We start from the raw sequence: 16,403 nt of genomic DNA on the forward strand, positions 1-16,403 counted from the left end.
TAAAGATTTAGACAATTCCCTTCTATTGTATTTGCCCCTATTTTGAAAAACACTTAAACCTACTGGAACCCCATTAAAAATGACTGGCTGCACTGGGAACCAATTATGTCGCATGTGCAACAGATGTGACAATGTTCAATTTGAATATTAGAAAAATGGAACAATCAAGCAGTCTAAAAATATTGAAAATCTTTTCAGACGAAATTGTAAGGGTTATTAACCTCTAAAAATATCATATTGAATTGGACCAGCAAACTGAAAAGTGCAGCTATAATTATTTTTACAAAATTGTAACAAAATTGTGTTATTTGATTCCCCCTTTGAAAAAAAAACAAATGATGCCCATATTGCGGAGTGAGGGGGATTTAACAGTGTGTCAGGTTCTGAATCTCGTACAAGAAATCTTTTGCTCCACCAGATTTGGCAATGTGATGATAAATTCTGATGAAGTATAAGACTGTCTGTTCATAATTTACGCCTAGTTTCAGTTGATCCAAACTATCATGCAGAATTTTTGGTGCACAAACGATTTTCCTTTGACCATAGGCTCTTCCTGTGAGGCCACACCCGTTTTCAAAGGTCACACTCGTTTGTACAAGTCAGAAAAGTCCCAAAAAGGTTCCAAGAGCCTTGATAAATGTGGTGTAAGGCACAAATCCACCAGAATTCTGCCGCAAGTCTGTTATTTCCCCCCATTGCGCTCCTCATGCTTTTAAAAAATAATAATAATTTCTTTATGTAGGGCACACAGAGCTTGCGAAATCGTTCACTGTTCCCCATTGGGGCTCACAATCTAATTAACCTATGTGGAGTGTGGGAGGAAACCCATGCAAACACGAAGAGAACATACAGACTCTTTGCAAATGTTGACCTGGATGGGACTTAAACCAGGACCCCAGCGCTAGGCAGTGCTGGCAACTTAGTCACATTGCTGTAAACTTAATTATAGTGACCAAAAGTACATGCACCTTCTGCATCTGTGGCTGTTCCAATATATATTGATGTCCCAATACATGAGCATTGAAATGCCGAATACATTTACTAGATGAAGTTATGAAATAGATACAATTTTTCATTGTTATTTGTGATGTATAATTTATGGGGAAATGTGTAAATTAAACTTTACAATCTATATGTTCTATAACATGGTGGATCTCTTTATTCACAGACCTACATAGGAAGTGTGGTTATATCTGTAAACCCCTACAGGTCACTGCCCATTTACACACCTGATAAAGTAGAAGAATACCGGAATCGTAACTTTTATGAACTGAGTCCACATATGTGAGTATTGTGTGCACATTTATTATATTTCTGTATTTCTTATTTATTCTGTCATACTTTTAAGATTGATTTGTAACCAGTGTAAATGAAATGATCATTGTTGTACATTAAGGGGATTGTGCCCGTAAGTACTAGTCTGCTCTATACACAGAGTAGGGTATAAGTGTTTGATTGTTGAGGGGAGCGGTAGCCCTTAGTCAAACCCCTAGCTATCACGAGAATGGGAGGGCCCAACCAATATTCCAATTGTGTAGTTTGGCAGGAGATGGCTGCCCGAAAATTTCAAGAAAAGTGTATAAATTGTTGGTTGAGCATGCAGGTTTGCATTTCTGGGTCCCAGTGGAGAAAAGGTACTTGATGACACAACCTCTCTTAATAAAAAAAAACACAAGTGATCTCTTGAATTACTCCCTTGTTTATTGAAATACAATCAATATTAAGTAGGCTACAGAACCGTTGCAAGTCTTTACTGAAATCGAGTTTTTAAGAACTTTTGATCTGTTTTTTACCTTTTTTATTTCTTATGAATATCCATATATTCTTATGAATATGAGTAAGTAGACCTCTGAAAGTTGATATGCTTCTCGTTGAAGGGGCAAGTGTGAGCCTACCTGCACACGACCGCATCCTTTTCACGGGCCGCAAGCAAAGGTCCAGTAGGCTGTCATAAGCGGATGGCTACTCAGACTGCGTTGGCTGCAAACTCGGGCAGGAAGTGGACTTGCTCTATCATTTGCAGTTTTTGCAGTCGACTCATCCTTTCGGCTGTAAAAACTAACAGGCATGAGGATGATGGAATTCAAAATAATGTGGTTGTGTGCAGGAGGGACATTCCCCCAAAAAATGTAGTTTATCAATTTTATTTTTTACAAGGAATATTGATTGACATGGGTGTACAAATATACATATGCGGAGTGTAATATTTTGCAGTAATTCTTATGGACTGAGAATACTTCCAATAAAATTGATGTTTAAGAAGAATTCTAGCTTGTTCTGTAGTCCAGTCACTTCTGGAATGTGAGCACTTGACATTCAGTTATTGCAGCATCTATATAGAGCATTGGCCTTTCGGACAGTGGCCCTGAGCCACATGCACTCTGGATTGTGTAACCACTGACCGAATGTGACATGCGGCTCCCAAATTATACCAATTCAGCAGATTCACTTTCTTTTTTAGTAATTCATTACAATGCTCCATGCACCAAAAAAATAGATTTCGAGAGCTGTGAAACAAGGAGGCCTTGTTCCTATGCAATACAAGCCTTTGTCTACAATCTAACTAAAAGACTGTGTGTAATACAAGAATATGACTAATATACTTGCATGTGATTTTTGGAGAATGAAATACTTTTCTATGAATTTGATGTGATAAAGCACATTTCATGACTATATCAGTAATGTACTTGTAATAAAATAATGTTACTGTCTACGGAACCTGGGACAAATGCAATTCTCAAATTCCATCCCACATTTCTCTTGAGTTAAGCTAGTATCTTCAGTAAATTTTAAGATGACTGTCTGGCGAATGCTGTATGTCCTGCTCCCCTGCCCCCTCTTACACAGATTGTTAATGCTCCAACATGAGGGTAGGTGACTGCTCAGAAACCTCTGATGGAGGTGTATTTCTTAAAAAGAACCGGTCGCCAGGGACATTGTCACAGAAACCTATTAAAGCTGCATTGGACATCTGCCTTTCTGCCTTTTCTCAGAATTTGTATTACAATATAATTGTGTGTTATAACTTTCCTTTCCCCCTAACAGAATCCTCTGTGTTGTCTCAGGGGTTGGGCTTTGGTTGTATGCATTTCAAAAAACAAAATGTGACTTGTGTGTGCCGCAGACTGCTCAGCCTTCACCTTTGTGCTCCTGTACAGCCCCTCCCTCCTCCTCCTTCACAGAGATCACAGCCTGGTGAGCTGACATCGGTGGGAGAGGGAGGAGCTGTATAGGAACACAAAGGTGGGGGCCAAGAGCTGAGCAGTCTGCAGCACAGACAAGTCACATGTTTTTTAAATGCATCCAAACCAAAGCCAAACCCCCAACCCCTTGACTACACATGGTCAGGGTGCAAGGTAAGTTATAACACGCAATTATATTGTAATACAAAAGCTTAGAGAAAGCAGAACTTTATAAAAATGTTATCTCTGGCTTCAATGATGAGGTTGCGTCACTGTAGCTGTGCACACTCGTCTGTGAAACTGCGCGCTGAAGACTACCTGGGCTGCCACAGAATACAGGAACCTGCCACTGGTTCTACCTTTTTAAGGTAGAGCCATAATGGTAAGTTTCCTTAAGGAGCATTTGACCAACCAACATGTAAAGAAAAGCCAGTGTGTATGGCCAATTAAAAAAGAAAAAAAAAATGTGTGTGTGTGTGTAATCATATGAAAAATTGAAAACCTAAAAGAACCTCATTGAAGGGAGTCAAATAAAATTTTAATTATTTTCTAAATTGCAATCTTTTAGAAACTTACCGTATATACTCGAGTATAAGCCGACCCAAGTATAAGCCGAGACCCCTAATTTTACCATCAAAAACTGGGAAAACCTATTGACTCGAGTATAAGCCGAGGGTGGGAAATGCATTGGTCATAGACCCCCCCAGTATGCATACAGCCTGCCCCCAGTATGCATACAGCCTGCCCCCAGTATGCATACAGCCTGCCCCCAGTATGCATACAGCCTGCCCCCAGTATGCATACAGCCTGCCCCCAGTATGCATACAGCACTGCCCCCAGTATGCATACAGCACTGCCCCCAGTATGCATACAGCACTGCCCCCAGTATGCATACAGCACTGCCCCCAGTATGCATACAGCACTGCCCCCAGTATGCATACAGCACTGCCCCCAGTATGCATACAGCACTGCCCCCAGTATGCATACAGCACTGCCCCCAGTATGCATACAGCACTGCCCCCAGTATGCATACAGCCCTGCCCCCAGTATGCATACAGCCCTGCCCCCAGTATGCATACAGCACTGCCCCCAGTATGCATACAGCACTGCCCCCAGTATGCATACAGCACTGCCCCCAGTATGCATACAGCACTGCCCCCAGTATGCATACAGCACTGCCCCCAGTATGCATACAGCACTGCCCCCAGTATGCATACAGCACTGCCCCCAGTATGCATACAGCACTGCCCCCAGTATGCATACAGCACTGCCCCCAGTATGCATACAGCACTGCCCCCAGTATGCATACAGCACTGCCCCCAGTATGCATACAGCACTGCCCCCAGTATGCATACAGCACTGCCCCCAGTATGCATACAGCACTGCCCCCAGTATGCATACAGCACTGCCCCCAGTATGCATACAGCACTGCCCCCAGTGCAGCTTGCCTACAGTAATATACAGCGAGCCCAGCATTAAAAGAAAATAATAAACTTATATACTCACCCTCCGGTGGCCCCGACCTGCAGCGCTGCTCCCCTGATGTCCGCGCGGGTCCTCTTCTGGCTTCGGCGACCATCTTCTTTCTTCATAGTATCATAGTATATAAGGCTGGAAGGAGATGCAAGTCCATCAAGTCCAACCTTCAAGAATTAAATAAATGTTTTATCCCCATAACCCGTGATATTTTTTCTCTCCAGAAAGTCATCCAGGCCTCTCTTGAACATGTACATAGAGTCGGCCATAACAACCTCCTGCGGCAGAGAGTTCCACAGTCTCACTGCTCTTACAGTAAAGAGCCTTTGTCTATGGTGATGGTAGAATCGCCTCTCCTCTAGGCGTAGAGGATGCCCCCTTGTCCTGGTCACAGGCCTAGGTATAAAAAGATCTTTGGAGAGATCCTTGTACTGTCCGTTCAGGTATTTGTACATTGTAATGAGGTCTCCCCTCAGTCGTCTTTTTTCTAAACTGAATAATCCCAAATTTTGTAATCTGTCATTGTATTCTAGTCCCCCCCCATTCCCCTAATAATCCTGGTTGCTCTCCTCTGCACCCGTTCCAGCTCTACTATATCCTTTTTATACACTGGTGCCCAAAACTGTACACAATATTCCATGTGTGGTCTGACCAGGGATTTGTATAAGGGCAGAACTATGTCTTTATCATGAGAATCTATTCCTCTCTTGATACATCCCATTATTTTATTTGCTTTAGCAGCAGCCGCCTGGCTCTGGTCACTAAAATTAAGTTTACCATCCACCAATACCCCCAAGTCCTTTTCAGCTTCAGTTTTACTAAGTAATTGACTTTTTGTTTCCATGTGCATAACTTTACATTTATCTACATTAAACCTCATCAACCATTTCTCTGCCCATCCCTCAAGCTTCCACAAATCCCTCTGTAATGCTAAACTATCGACCTCAGTATTTATTACTTTACACAGCTTAGTATCATCTGCAAATATTGAAACTTGACTGTGTAAACCCACTACAAGGTCATTAATAAAAATATTAAAAAGAAGTGGCCCCAATACTGACCCCTGTGGCACTCCACTGGTAACATCAACCCAATCTGAGAATGTGCCATTAATGACGACCCTCTGTTTTCTATCACTAAGCCAATTACTTATCCAGATACACAGATTTTCTCCTATTCCCAGCAGTCTCATTTTATATACCAACCTTTTATGTGGCACGGTGTCAAATGCCTTTGAAAAGTCCAGATATACAACATCCACAGCGTCCCCCAGATCCAGTCTTGAACTTACCTCCTCGTAGAAACCAATCAGATTAGTCTGACAGGACCGATCTCTCATAAACCCATGCTGACACTGGGTTATAAGGTTGTGCACAGTGAGATACTCCAGGATAGCATCTCTAATAAACCCCTCAAATATTTTCCCCACCACAGCAGTTAGACTCACGGGTCTGTAGTTTCCAGGATCGCTATTTGATCCTTTTTTGTATATTGGTACCACATTTGCTATGCGCTATTCCTGTGGAACATAACCAGTCCTCAGTGAATCTTCAAATATTAAAAATAACGGTCTGTCTATCACCGTACATAATTCATGCAGAACCCGGGGGTGTATGCCATCTGGCCCAGGTGATTTATCTATCTTAGTGGTTGCGAGGCGGCGCCGTACCTCTTCCTGGGTTAAACTGTTGGCATTATAAAAAGAATTAACATTATTCCTCATTGTGTCTTCCACCAGGGGATTTTCCTGGGTAAAGACAGTTGAGAAGGCGACATTCAGTAGATTGGCCCTTTCCTCATCTCCTTCCACCATGACCCCCATGTTATTTCTAAGGGGACCCACACTCTCTGTTTTTAGTTTCTTATCATTTATATACTTGAAAAATAATTTGGGATTATTTTTGCTCTCCCTGGCAATATTTCTCTCAGTCTCTATTTTTGCGGCCTTTATCTGCTTTTTACAGGATTTATTTTTCGCTCTATAATCCTGTAATGCCTCATCGCTACCTTCACGTTTTAGCACCTTAGCGCCGCCATTGTTCTCCCCCGGACGGCGCCTAGTATGACGCGCCCAGCACAAAGTTAGAGAAGACAGAAGATGGTGCGGAAGCCAGAAGAGGACCCGCGCGGACATCGGGGGAGCAGTGCATCGGGGGAGCAGCGCTGCAGGTCGGGGCCACCGGAGGGTGAGTATATAAGTTTATTATTTTTTATGACTGTATGACTTATGTATGACTCGTGTATAAGCCGAGGGGACGTTTTTCAGCACATTTTTTGTGCTGAAAAACTCGGCTTATACACGAGTATATACAGTATTTGAAAGTTTTCTACTGAATTTTGGTTGCACAGATACATAATGATAGTGGAAGACGGGCAGGTGATGTTTCCGACAAAGCAAGCCTGTCTGTGATTTATCAGTGATGTACAGAAAAGTCTCTTTGAGAGCAAAGAATGTTCTGTAGACTTCATTAATACAGAGTAGTCTTTAATGTTCTTGCTGGATAGCGCCATTAAACCCAAATATATATATATATTTTTAATCCTTCCCACAGAAATGGTTATCTAAACTGCTCCATTAAAAACTAGAATCAGACACACAGAAAACAAGCCCTAATGCAACTACATTAATGGAGCCATTGCTGTTTTTTTTTTTTTTGTTTTGTTAACCTCTTAACCCCTGAGTAATGTTGCTTTTTAACATTCCGTACAGTAATTTGTAACTGTTGGGCAGCCCCTTTCAGATCTTTTTCTGTTATGCTAATAAGGCACTGTTTCCTGGAATATCCTCAAGGCAAGGATTGGTCTGAAAAGCCGTTGAGCTCATAGAACATATGTTGTGAAAAACGACACATATTTTCCAGGTGATGTGATAAGGATTCTGTGTGCCTAATAATTCAAGTGTTTGGTAATCACCTGGTTTTTTTTTCCTTTAGCTTTTTTGTACATTTTGAGCAGTTAAGCTGTGTCGTTGTAGATGAACAGATTGTATTGTACAGTAAGTACTAATACTGAGGCTTTATTGCCAGCAGGTGGTCAGGAGGAAACAAAGAATGAAAAATGTACACAGCGACTGGGGAATAACTTAACTTTGTAGCAAGCAAACAGGTTGTCACATAACAGACCTGTAACTGGCTTCTACAGATAAGCAAACATAAACTTTGGTCGCTGCTGGTACGAAAATAAATCTTCTGTACCTTTTCTGCTAAATGTTCAAATGACTTACCAACAGCACACCTACCTATTCCACCAAATTAAGACCAGGGAGGATGTATACAAGTAAATCCCAAGAAGGCTGATCACACTAAGGTTAGGGCAATTCGTTTTATTTGTAATTCTTTATGTATGAAAGCAGCAGAGAGGGAGCAACAGGAACAGAAGAGACACAAGGCAGAGCATACACTATAGTAAATCTATAAACTTCACAATAACATCCGTGGCCCTGCCTGATCCAAGTGAATATCTGCAAGGAGAACAGATAATCACGTTGACAGGATCTTCTTGAAGATCTTAAAGTGGTATTCCCACGGAGACAAGTTTCTTGAATGTACTCAGGATAACAAAATAACACATTCTGTATAGTCACTGTTATTAACAAAAATACAGCATTTCATAAATATAATTCCAACCTGTCTCCGTATCAGTCCTGCTGTACACCATTTTGGTTGCTCTTAGACCCAACCGTGTATCTTCTGACTTTAGGGTCAGCAGCCATCTTCCCTAAGCCTAATGGAGCTTCTCTCTTCCTCTGCTCCCTGCAGAGGTCCCTCTCCCTGCACTCCAGGGCAGAGCTCTCCCACACTGACACTGGAACAAAGCTGCAAGCTACAGGCAGAGAAGTTCTTTATCCAGGGCGGAGGGAGGTATATAGTAGAGCTGACAGTATGTACTGGCTTTGATAGCAGAGGAGAGAAAGTCATGTGTAGTATGGATCTCGTGGATCTCATCATCTCATCTCCGATCTGTCTCATCTCTCAGATACTAGTACAATGTTCAGAAACTAAATTAAAGTGTATATAAACCTGATAATCTAACCACATTGTCAGCACATAGAACTAAATGGATATAAATAATAATAATTTTTATTTGTATAGCGCCATCAAATTTTGTAGTGCTTTACACTGACATTTACAAATATAATATAACATTACAAGTCATATGGAACAATAGGAGTGAGGGTCCTGTTCACAAGAGCTTACAGTCTGAGGGTGAAGGGGTGACACAAGAGTTAAGAGATTGTATAATGCTCCAGCCATTCTTTATAAGGGAACAATATAAAATAATTTAATAAATATTCTGCAGCTTGTACCAGCCATCAGCTGCCATCTTATTTAAAAGGCCCAAGTTGAAAGTGACTGCAGAGAAGCCTGGAGCTTGGTATATATCTGGTGTTTGCTGGATAATGGATGGGAGGAGGACATAGGATGGATTAGTAAAGGGGGAGTTGACGTTTCACGCAGTTAGCAAGTGTGATAGGCCTGCCTAATGAGACGGAGTTTAAGAGCATGTTTTAAAACTTTGTAGGATATGTTTTAGTCTGGAGAAGCGCATTCCAGAGAATTGGTGCAAGTTGATTTGACAAGTCCTGGTTTGAATGAAGGTAGAGATTGATCTGCCAGTGATATTTGATTAAAGAACATGGGTTGGGGGCGATAGACTGAGATGAGAGATATGGAGGTGCAGCATTATTCAGAGGTTTGTGGATGAGGGTTATTATTTTAGAGCGAATACGGAATGAGACAGGCAGCCAGTGCAGTGACTGGCACAAACTGGAGGCATCCGTGTAGTGTTTGGTCTGAAAGACGATCCTGGCTGCTGCATTAAGAGTAGATTGTAAAGGAGAGAGTTTAGTGAGTGGAAGACCAATTAGTAGAGAGGCAATAAAACTGAGTAAAATTGTCAAGTAAGGGATTAAAAATTATCTTTATTGTGTTAACATCACTAGGGGATTAAACTTTGAGAATTTTCTTTCATGAGCAAACCGCTTTAAGGTCTGTGTTGATCTAGGAGATGGGTCTGTAACTGGAACACTGACTTGGGTTCTTCCCTTACTTGGTTATCACCATAACCTGCGTCCTGAGAGTCCATCGGAAGGAAGCCCCTGCCGTCAGAGGGTTAGGGGCTGACCATAAGGATCTAAGCTAAAGGACCCCCAATAGCGTCATTTGGGGGAATTGGTATGTTGGTTTCTGCAAGATAGCACCTCATTCAGGAACCAAAGTCCACATGCTGGGTCTAACGTTCAAGTCAGTGGAGTGCTGGGTAGAAGTCCCAAAAAGTTGCTTCAATTTTTTGTAAGAGATGTCTGCGATGACCTGATGGGGAGAAAATTCCTGGGATGCAAGTCCCTGTTGGGCCCTAAAGGCTCTAGTTAGCTATCTGCCACACTTATTGCCATGTTTATAATAATGCCCTTTACATCTCGCTAATGCTCTTTTTGACCGGGAGAGAAGCTGGGAGCTTAGAGCCTTATGTTATAGAATCTGTGAGGCTTTAGTAGTGAGACTAGAGAGACAGTAGGTGGGGTTGTTATGGCCTACCACGTTCTATGTTTAACTAACACTCCTGTCCTTGCATTTATGAGCTGAGGCAATTAGTTGACTTGGTTTCTGACTAAATCTTTTACCATTTGAAGAAATGCCTTCTTAAAAAAAATAACTTTTTCTCATTGTGTCTGACACTGCTGCCTGTTAAGCTTTCACCTTGTCAGAAACTGTCTAAGGTCGGGCATATAAAAATTACTGGTGGCTCCCCCACTGATTTCAGCTATAATTTACTGGTGGCTTCAGTAATTCACATGTGGTGGATTCTAACCCCACAGTTTAATTATTTTTCATTTTCCAAGTCGCATGGATGAGACTTGTGTTGCTGCTAACCTGCAGTGATTCAGTCCCGACTTCGAGTGGTTAATGAATATTAAGTAAAACATGCCTATGGTTCAACACTTGGGGCAATATTTTGCTGAGAAGCCTTTGATCTGGCATATATCTAGATGTTACTTTGTCTGTAACAATGGCTATGTTGGTGATATGTACGGTACCAAAATACGAAAAATCGGCAGTGTAACAGTAGCATTAAGGTGAATGCGATTTGGAAAAAAATGGACAATGTTTGTTTTTGTTTTTTTTCCTTTGTGGACATTGTTGCTCAGTGTGGAAAATAAAATATTAAAATCATATTAGTTTTCTTATGCGTCCTTGTGGATTTTGCACCGTTTTTTTTTTTTTTTTTAAATTGTAGTCTACGTGCATCTGAAAATGTAAATCATGATGCAGATTTTTGCTAGAAATGATAGACAATTAGGTGAAGCAAAATCAGTAAAAAAAAACACATGCAGAAATAACACTTGTAAATCTGCATAAAAATACACCAAGAATAACACAAGCCCATAGACCTAAAAACTCTCATGTGGGTTTCCACAATCCACAACGTGTGCGGATGGCCTTAGTTTTGGGCTGTGTACTAGCCATTGTTTCAATGGGGATGGGACAGGTTACTGAAAGTTAGTAATTTTTATTTATTTTTTTTAACCCAGAAAGATGAATGACACAAGGACCATTTTTGAGGGCATACTACTCAAAATCCTAAAAAATATTGAAGACACCATGACCACAAAAAAACGAAAGAAAGATCTGTGGTTTGCATACAAATGTTTGTGTAACTGTAGCTTTAAGAGGTTGGCTAGTTTACCCCATGTATTTTTTTGTAACGTCTGTGTAAGTGTAGGAGGCAGGATATTCGGTAATATACATCTATTAAAAGTTCTGTGATGCTTTATTTATGTAAAAGATGGAGGCTTTACTTAACATTATCAATCAGACATTCCTTACTAAATGGAGGATCATGTGATCTCTATCTGTTCATGAACAATCACCCTGCCAGGACCTTGTGACAGTTTTCATGAATATAAGATGAAGTTCCTGGCAGGGCGATTGTGGATTTGTACAGAAGATCAGGACAGAATGGGCAAAGAATTTTGAAAATGAAAAATCTTTAATATAGAATGAAAATAATGTTGAGTAATGGTGAACATAGACCGTATAGACTACTCCCCATCAACTGGCCCTTGATACTGTGTGTATATAAAATATGTGGGTGTGTGTGTGTGTGTGTGTGTGTGTGTGTGTGTGTGTGTGTTTTTCTCCTTCCCTACTTTTCCCTTCTTTTGCCAGATCCCGTTTCATGGACTTGTTTTTATTTTCCCTTGGAGTTTAAACATCTGGCTTTAGTTTTTACAAAGCCCTTGAGAATCTGAAACTGAAATAGACCCTTGCTCACTTTCCCACAAACTTAAAAGCGTGGAAGAATGTAGTAATGCTGGTTTTATGGTATGTGACTTGCACTGTGCATGCAGTGAATTTTGGTGCAGGAAGGGGTTAATGACGTTCCTCATTTTCACTTTGATACATTACTATGTGAGGTGGTAAAGAGCTATTAGAAAAATGATAACAAAAATACAATTCTGTGTGGAAAGATGGGAATTTATAAAAATAGTGAGTTTATTAAAATACATTCCATATAACCCCTTTGTAACATATGCCATAATGGGCTGTCCTTGTATGGCAACAACATGACACCATTTCATACTACAGTTCTATGAATATAGAATCTAGAGGATGACCTGTAATTGTGTATTCCCCACTCCCTTTAATGATCTCTATTAAACCTGGCTGGTCTACCATGACTCCTTCACGGTTTGTCACAATAAGATTATTGAAAGGTGAGATGTATGTAAGACTCTAGCTGTTTCATTAAGATTTCAGATCACTTGTCTAGAAGTAAAGCTCTGCAGTCAAAATAACTGATATAAGTGTTTGCTTAAATAAGGCAAAGGGTACTGTCCTAGTGTAAGCCGAAAGCTGTGGCTTGTGTCGTTTAGGCTCTCTTCACATCTGTAATGGAAACCATAATGCAAGTGTTAAACATGCAGAGGATTTTGATGCACATTTTTCACCAAAAAGTTTCATATTTTTTGACGCAACCTTGGACATCTGTGCCCAATAATATTTCTAGCATGTGGTGTGAGTGTTTTATGAGTGCCTTTGATGTCTTAAGTACAAACGGTCCCCTACTTAAGAACACAACCGACTTACAAACGACCCCTAGTTACAAATGGACCTAAGGATGTTGGTAATTTTCTGTACTTAAGCCTTGGGCTGCAGCAAACAGCTATAACAGTCATCAGAGGTGTCTGTAATTAAGCTTGATTGTTAATCCTGGTTCTTATGACAATCCAACATTTTTAAAATCTAATTGTCACAGAGACCAATAAAATTTTGGCACGGGTTACAATTATAAAATATACAGTTCTGACTTGCATACAAATTCCACAAACAAACCTGCAGAACCTATCTTGTATGTAACCCAGGGACTGACTGTATATCAGATTTATTTAAGTGGCTTAAATATCTTGGAAAATGTGTCCTGTGAAGTGTTCATCTCTGGTGTGTATTTGCGACACTCACTAAAATGTGTCAAACTTGATGAAAAGCCACAATTTAGAGATAAAGAAAACTGATGCGACTGCAAAGATGTATTCCCCTTTAAAGTTGGGATGTCTCCTTTCTCTCTGTAGAGGAACGTGTGGTCATGCAATATAGAATGTCATACAGTCTTATTAATAGTAAAATTACACATAAAAGTACAGTAACAAAGCATACGGCCTGGCGTTTGCAACAAGCCTATTGAAATGTCCTCTACATATTGTCTTCCATAAGTACTACACATCACCAGATGCCACAAATGGTGCCATTAGGCTAACACATGCATTAGGCTAACACATGCATAGGTCCCTGTCACCAGGGACCTAATTTCTCACTAAAGACAGGCTGCAGAAGCCCTTTACACCAGCAGTGCAAATCTGCCTCTCTGCCTTTTCTAAGCATTTGCATTACAATATAATTGTGAGTTATAACGTACTCTTGCTCCCTGACAAAATCCTGGGGTAGTCACAAGGGCTGGATTTGGTTTGGATGCATTTCAAAAAACATGTGGCTTGTCTGTGTTACCCACTCCTCAGAGTTTGAACCCCACCTTTGTGCTCATGTCTAGCTCCACCTCCTGCTTCTTCTCAGAGGTCACAGCCTGGTCAGCCTGACATCAGTGGGGGAGGGACAAGATGTACAGGAGCACAAACATGGAGACAGCCTGCAGCTCAAACAGGTCACATGTTGTTTTTCGAAACGCATGCAAACCAAAGTCCAGCCCCTGTGACTACCCCAGGATTTTGTCAGGGTGCAAGAGTAAGTTATAACACACAATTAGGTTGTAATGCAAATGCTTAAAAAAGGCAGAAAGGCAGATTTGCACTGCAGGTGTCATGGGCTTTTACAATCTGTCTTTAGTGAAAAATGAGGTACCTGGTGACAGGTTCCCTTTTAAGTATAAGCTATGTTGGGTAGCATGTCTACTCCAATGAGGACTCATTCAAACAGGCGTATTCTGGCAAATCCACAAAAACTTCATAAATGGGCAACACTACCTAAATGTCCTCAGAAATTTAGTCTGTGAACCACCGACAGTGCAGGGTCCCACTTCATGGACCGATCCCAATCCTGGTGACAGAACTTTGAGCACCATATTGATATTTGATGCATGGAGTTTCTCCATCCCTGATGTGACGTAGAGCAGACACTGTAATGATAACAGCCTTTGTCACAAGGAAGTGGGAACACCATGCATAATATATCAATATGATGCTCCAGGTTCCATCCCCTGGAGTGGCTTTTGTCCTTGAAGCAGGACCCTACATGATTGGAAGTTCACGGACTGAACTCTACAAGTGAACGGGCGATGTAAGGTACTTAAAGGAGTCTAGCGGGTTTGTGATATTAACCACTTCCCTACTATTATGCAGTAAAGTACTTCCCGTCCTGCATCAGACTCTTATTGCACACGTTTTGACACCAGCTCTCGTGCGGAGCTGACATTGTACAGAGTCGGTGTCCGCTGCATATCACAGCTAACCCTAGCATTAACCCCAATGACCAGAGGCAATTCTGCTGGGTGTGAACCCCTTGCCCACGCCGTGGTCATGTGGGAATTAAACATGTGTCTCCCATGAATGGGACCCCCTTCCTTCACATGAGCCGAGGCCTTGTAACATCTGACAGGACCTGACTGTAACTTAGGCCCCTTTCACACTTGCGTTTTTCATGCATGTTTTCTGCACGTGCTTTTGACGTGCAGAACTTGCATTGCACTCTGACCCATTGTATTCAATGGGTCTTTTCAGACTTGCATTTTTTTTAACGCGCGTTTAAATCTCGAATGCTCTACTTTTGTAAGTCACGCGTGTGAAAAACGCACCATACAAGTCTATGGAGATGCATCAAAAACGCATTGCACTCTGAGACACTTGCATATGCAATGCAAGTGCAATGCGTTTTTCATGCATCAATTGCCATAGAAAAGATAGAGCTCAGTCCAGAGTCCATTTCACGCGCATTTTCTGCGCGTGAAATACGCATTGAAATTGCATTGAAAATGCGCGTGAAAAACTGAGACACTGAACAAACTCTGACTGAAAACTGATTGCACTCTGATGCAAAATGCGCGTTTTTCACTGACCAAACCCTGATCGCACCCTGATCAAACTCTGACGTGAAATGCAACGCAAGTGTGGAAGGGGCCTTACTGAGCATGTGTCAGCACACTGCAATACCCGTGTGTGTGTGTGTGTGTGTGTGTGTGTGTGTGTGTATATGAGCTTAAACAATCAGAGGATGAAAAAATAAAAAATGTTATTTTCTTTGTTCTGGTTTTCATTTAGCAATACTGGGCAAATATGAATGGAATCATAGCAAGCCAGAGTATAACATTAACATATTGTTTTTATAGTAAGGTGAAAGGCTTCCCAAATTGTGTTAATAAACTAAAACAAGAATTAATGATTTTCTTTTCCTCTACCGGGAGAGAGTTGATAAAATCTCATTCATAAGCTACAATTATCCGTAAAATGAAATATCTGCAAAGATTATCACATCCTGCAAAAAAGCCCTAGTTTGTCCACTGTGCCAACAAATAGAGATTTTATAGCTTGTACAAAGTGACAATAGACATCTACTATGCAATGGTACTTCTTCCCGTCAGTGATCGGCTGTACAACCATTTACCACATATAGGTTATTGACATATTCAGGACAAATTGGGTATCAAACTTTGTGGAGCATTTTGACATTTTATCCATTATGAATTTGTACATTTTTTGAAAAATTAAATTTTTCCAACAAAATATAAATTTTGAAATCGAACCTACATTTTGTTTTGACCCCTGTGAAACGTGTAAAGGGTTATGCTGGCAATAGTATAATTTATGGGGTTTTACTATTCTTTCGGCCTCTCAAAGTCTCACTTGTAATCTAAATTGTTGTTCCTTAAAACATGAGTCTTTTATGATTTTCATGAAAAATAACACTTTTAGTTATAGGTTAAAGAAGGAAAAAACTAAGTCAACATAAAAAAGACATTTTTTAGGAAATGTTCATTATCAACTTATTTTGGTGGTGTGATTTTTTTTGTCTGAAGAGCATGATATTTCAAATTTTCAAAATGTTGAAATTCTGAAAAATTCTCCAAAGTATAATTTCTTCCATACATAGTTTTGCCTTTATACAAATCGCTGGTCAGACCACACATGGAATATTGTGTACAGTTTTGGGCACTAGTGTATATAAAGGACATGGCAGAACTAGAACGGGTACAGTGGAGAGCAACCAAGATTACAAAATTTGGGATTATTCAGTTTAG

The 16,403-nt window shown here is 40.7% G+C and overlaps 1 protein-coding gene across 6 annotated transcripts in view; it reads left to right on the forward strand.

The window, feature by feature from the left end:
• Positions 1–16,403, forward strand: part of MYO1B (myosin IB) — a 123,824-nt gene that overhangs the window by 17,916 nt on the left and 89,505 nt on the right. For all 6 annotated transcript variants that reach the window (XM_072120840.1, XM_072120844.1, XM_072120843.1 and 3 more), the window contains exon 3: positions 1,169–1,284. In XM_072120840.1, coding sequence (XP_071976941.1) covers positions 1,169–1,284 — 116 coding nt within the window. The remainder of the gene's footprint in view (positions 1–1,168; positions 1,285–16,403) is intronic.

The sequence above is a fragment of the Engystomops pustulosus genome, chromosome 8 (genome assembly GCF_040894005.1).
Source record: "Engystomops pustulosus chromosome 8, aEngPut4.maternal, whole genome shotgun sequence".
NCBI classification, from domain to species: Eukaryota; Metazoa; Chordata; class Amphibia; order Anura; family Leptodactylidae; genus Engystomops; species Engystomops pustulosus.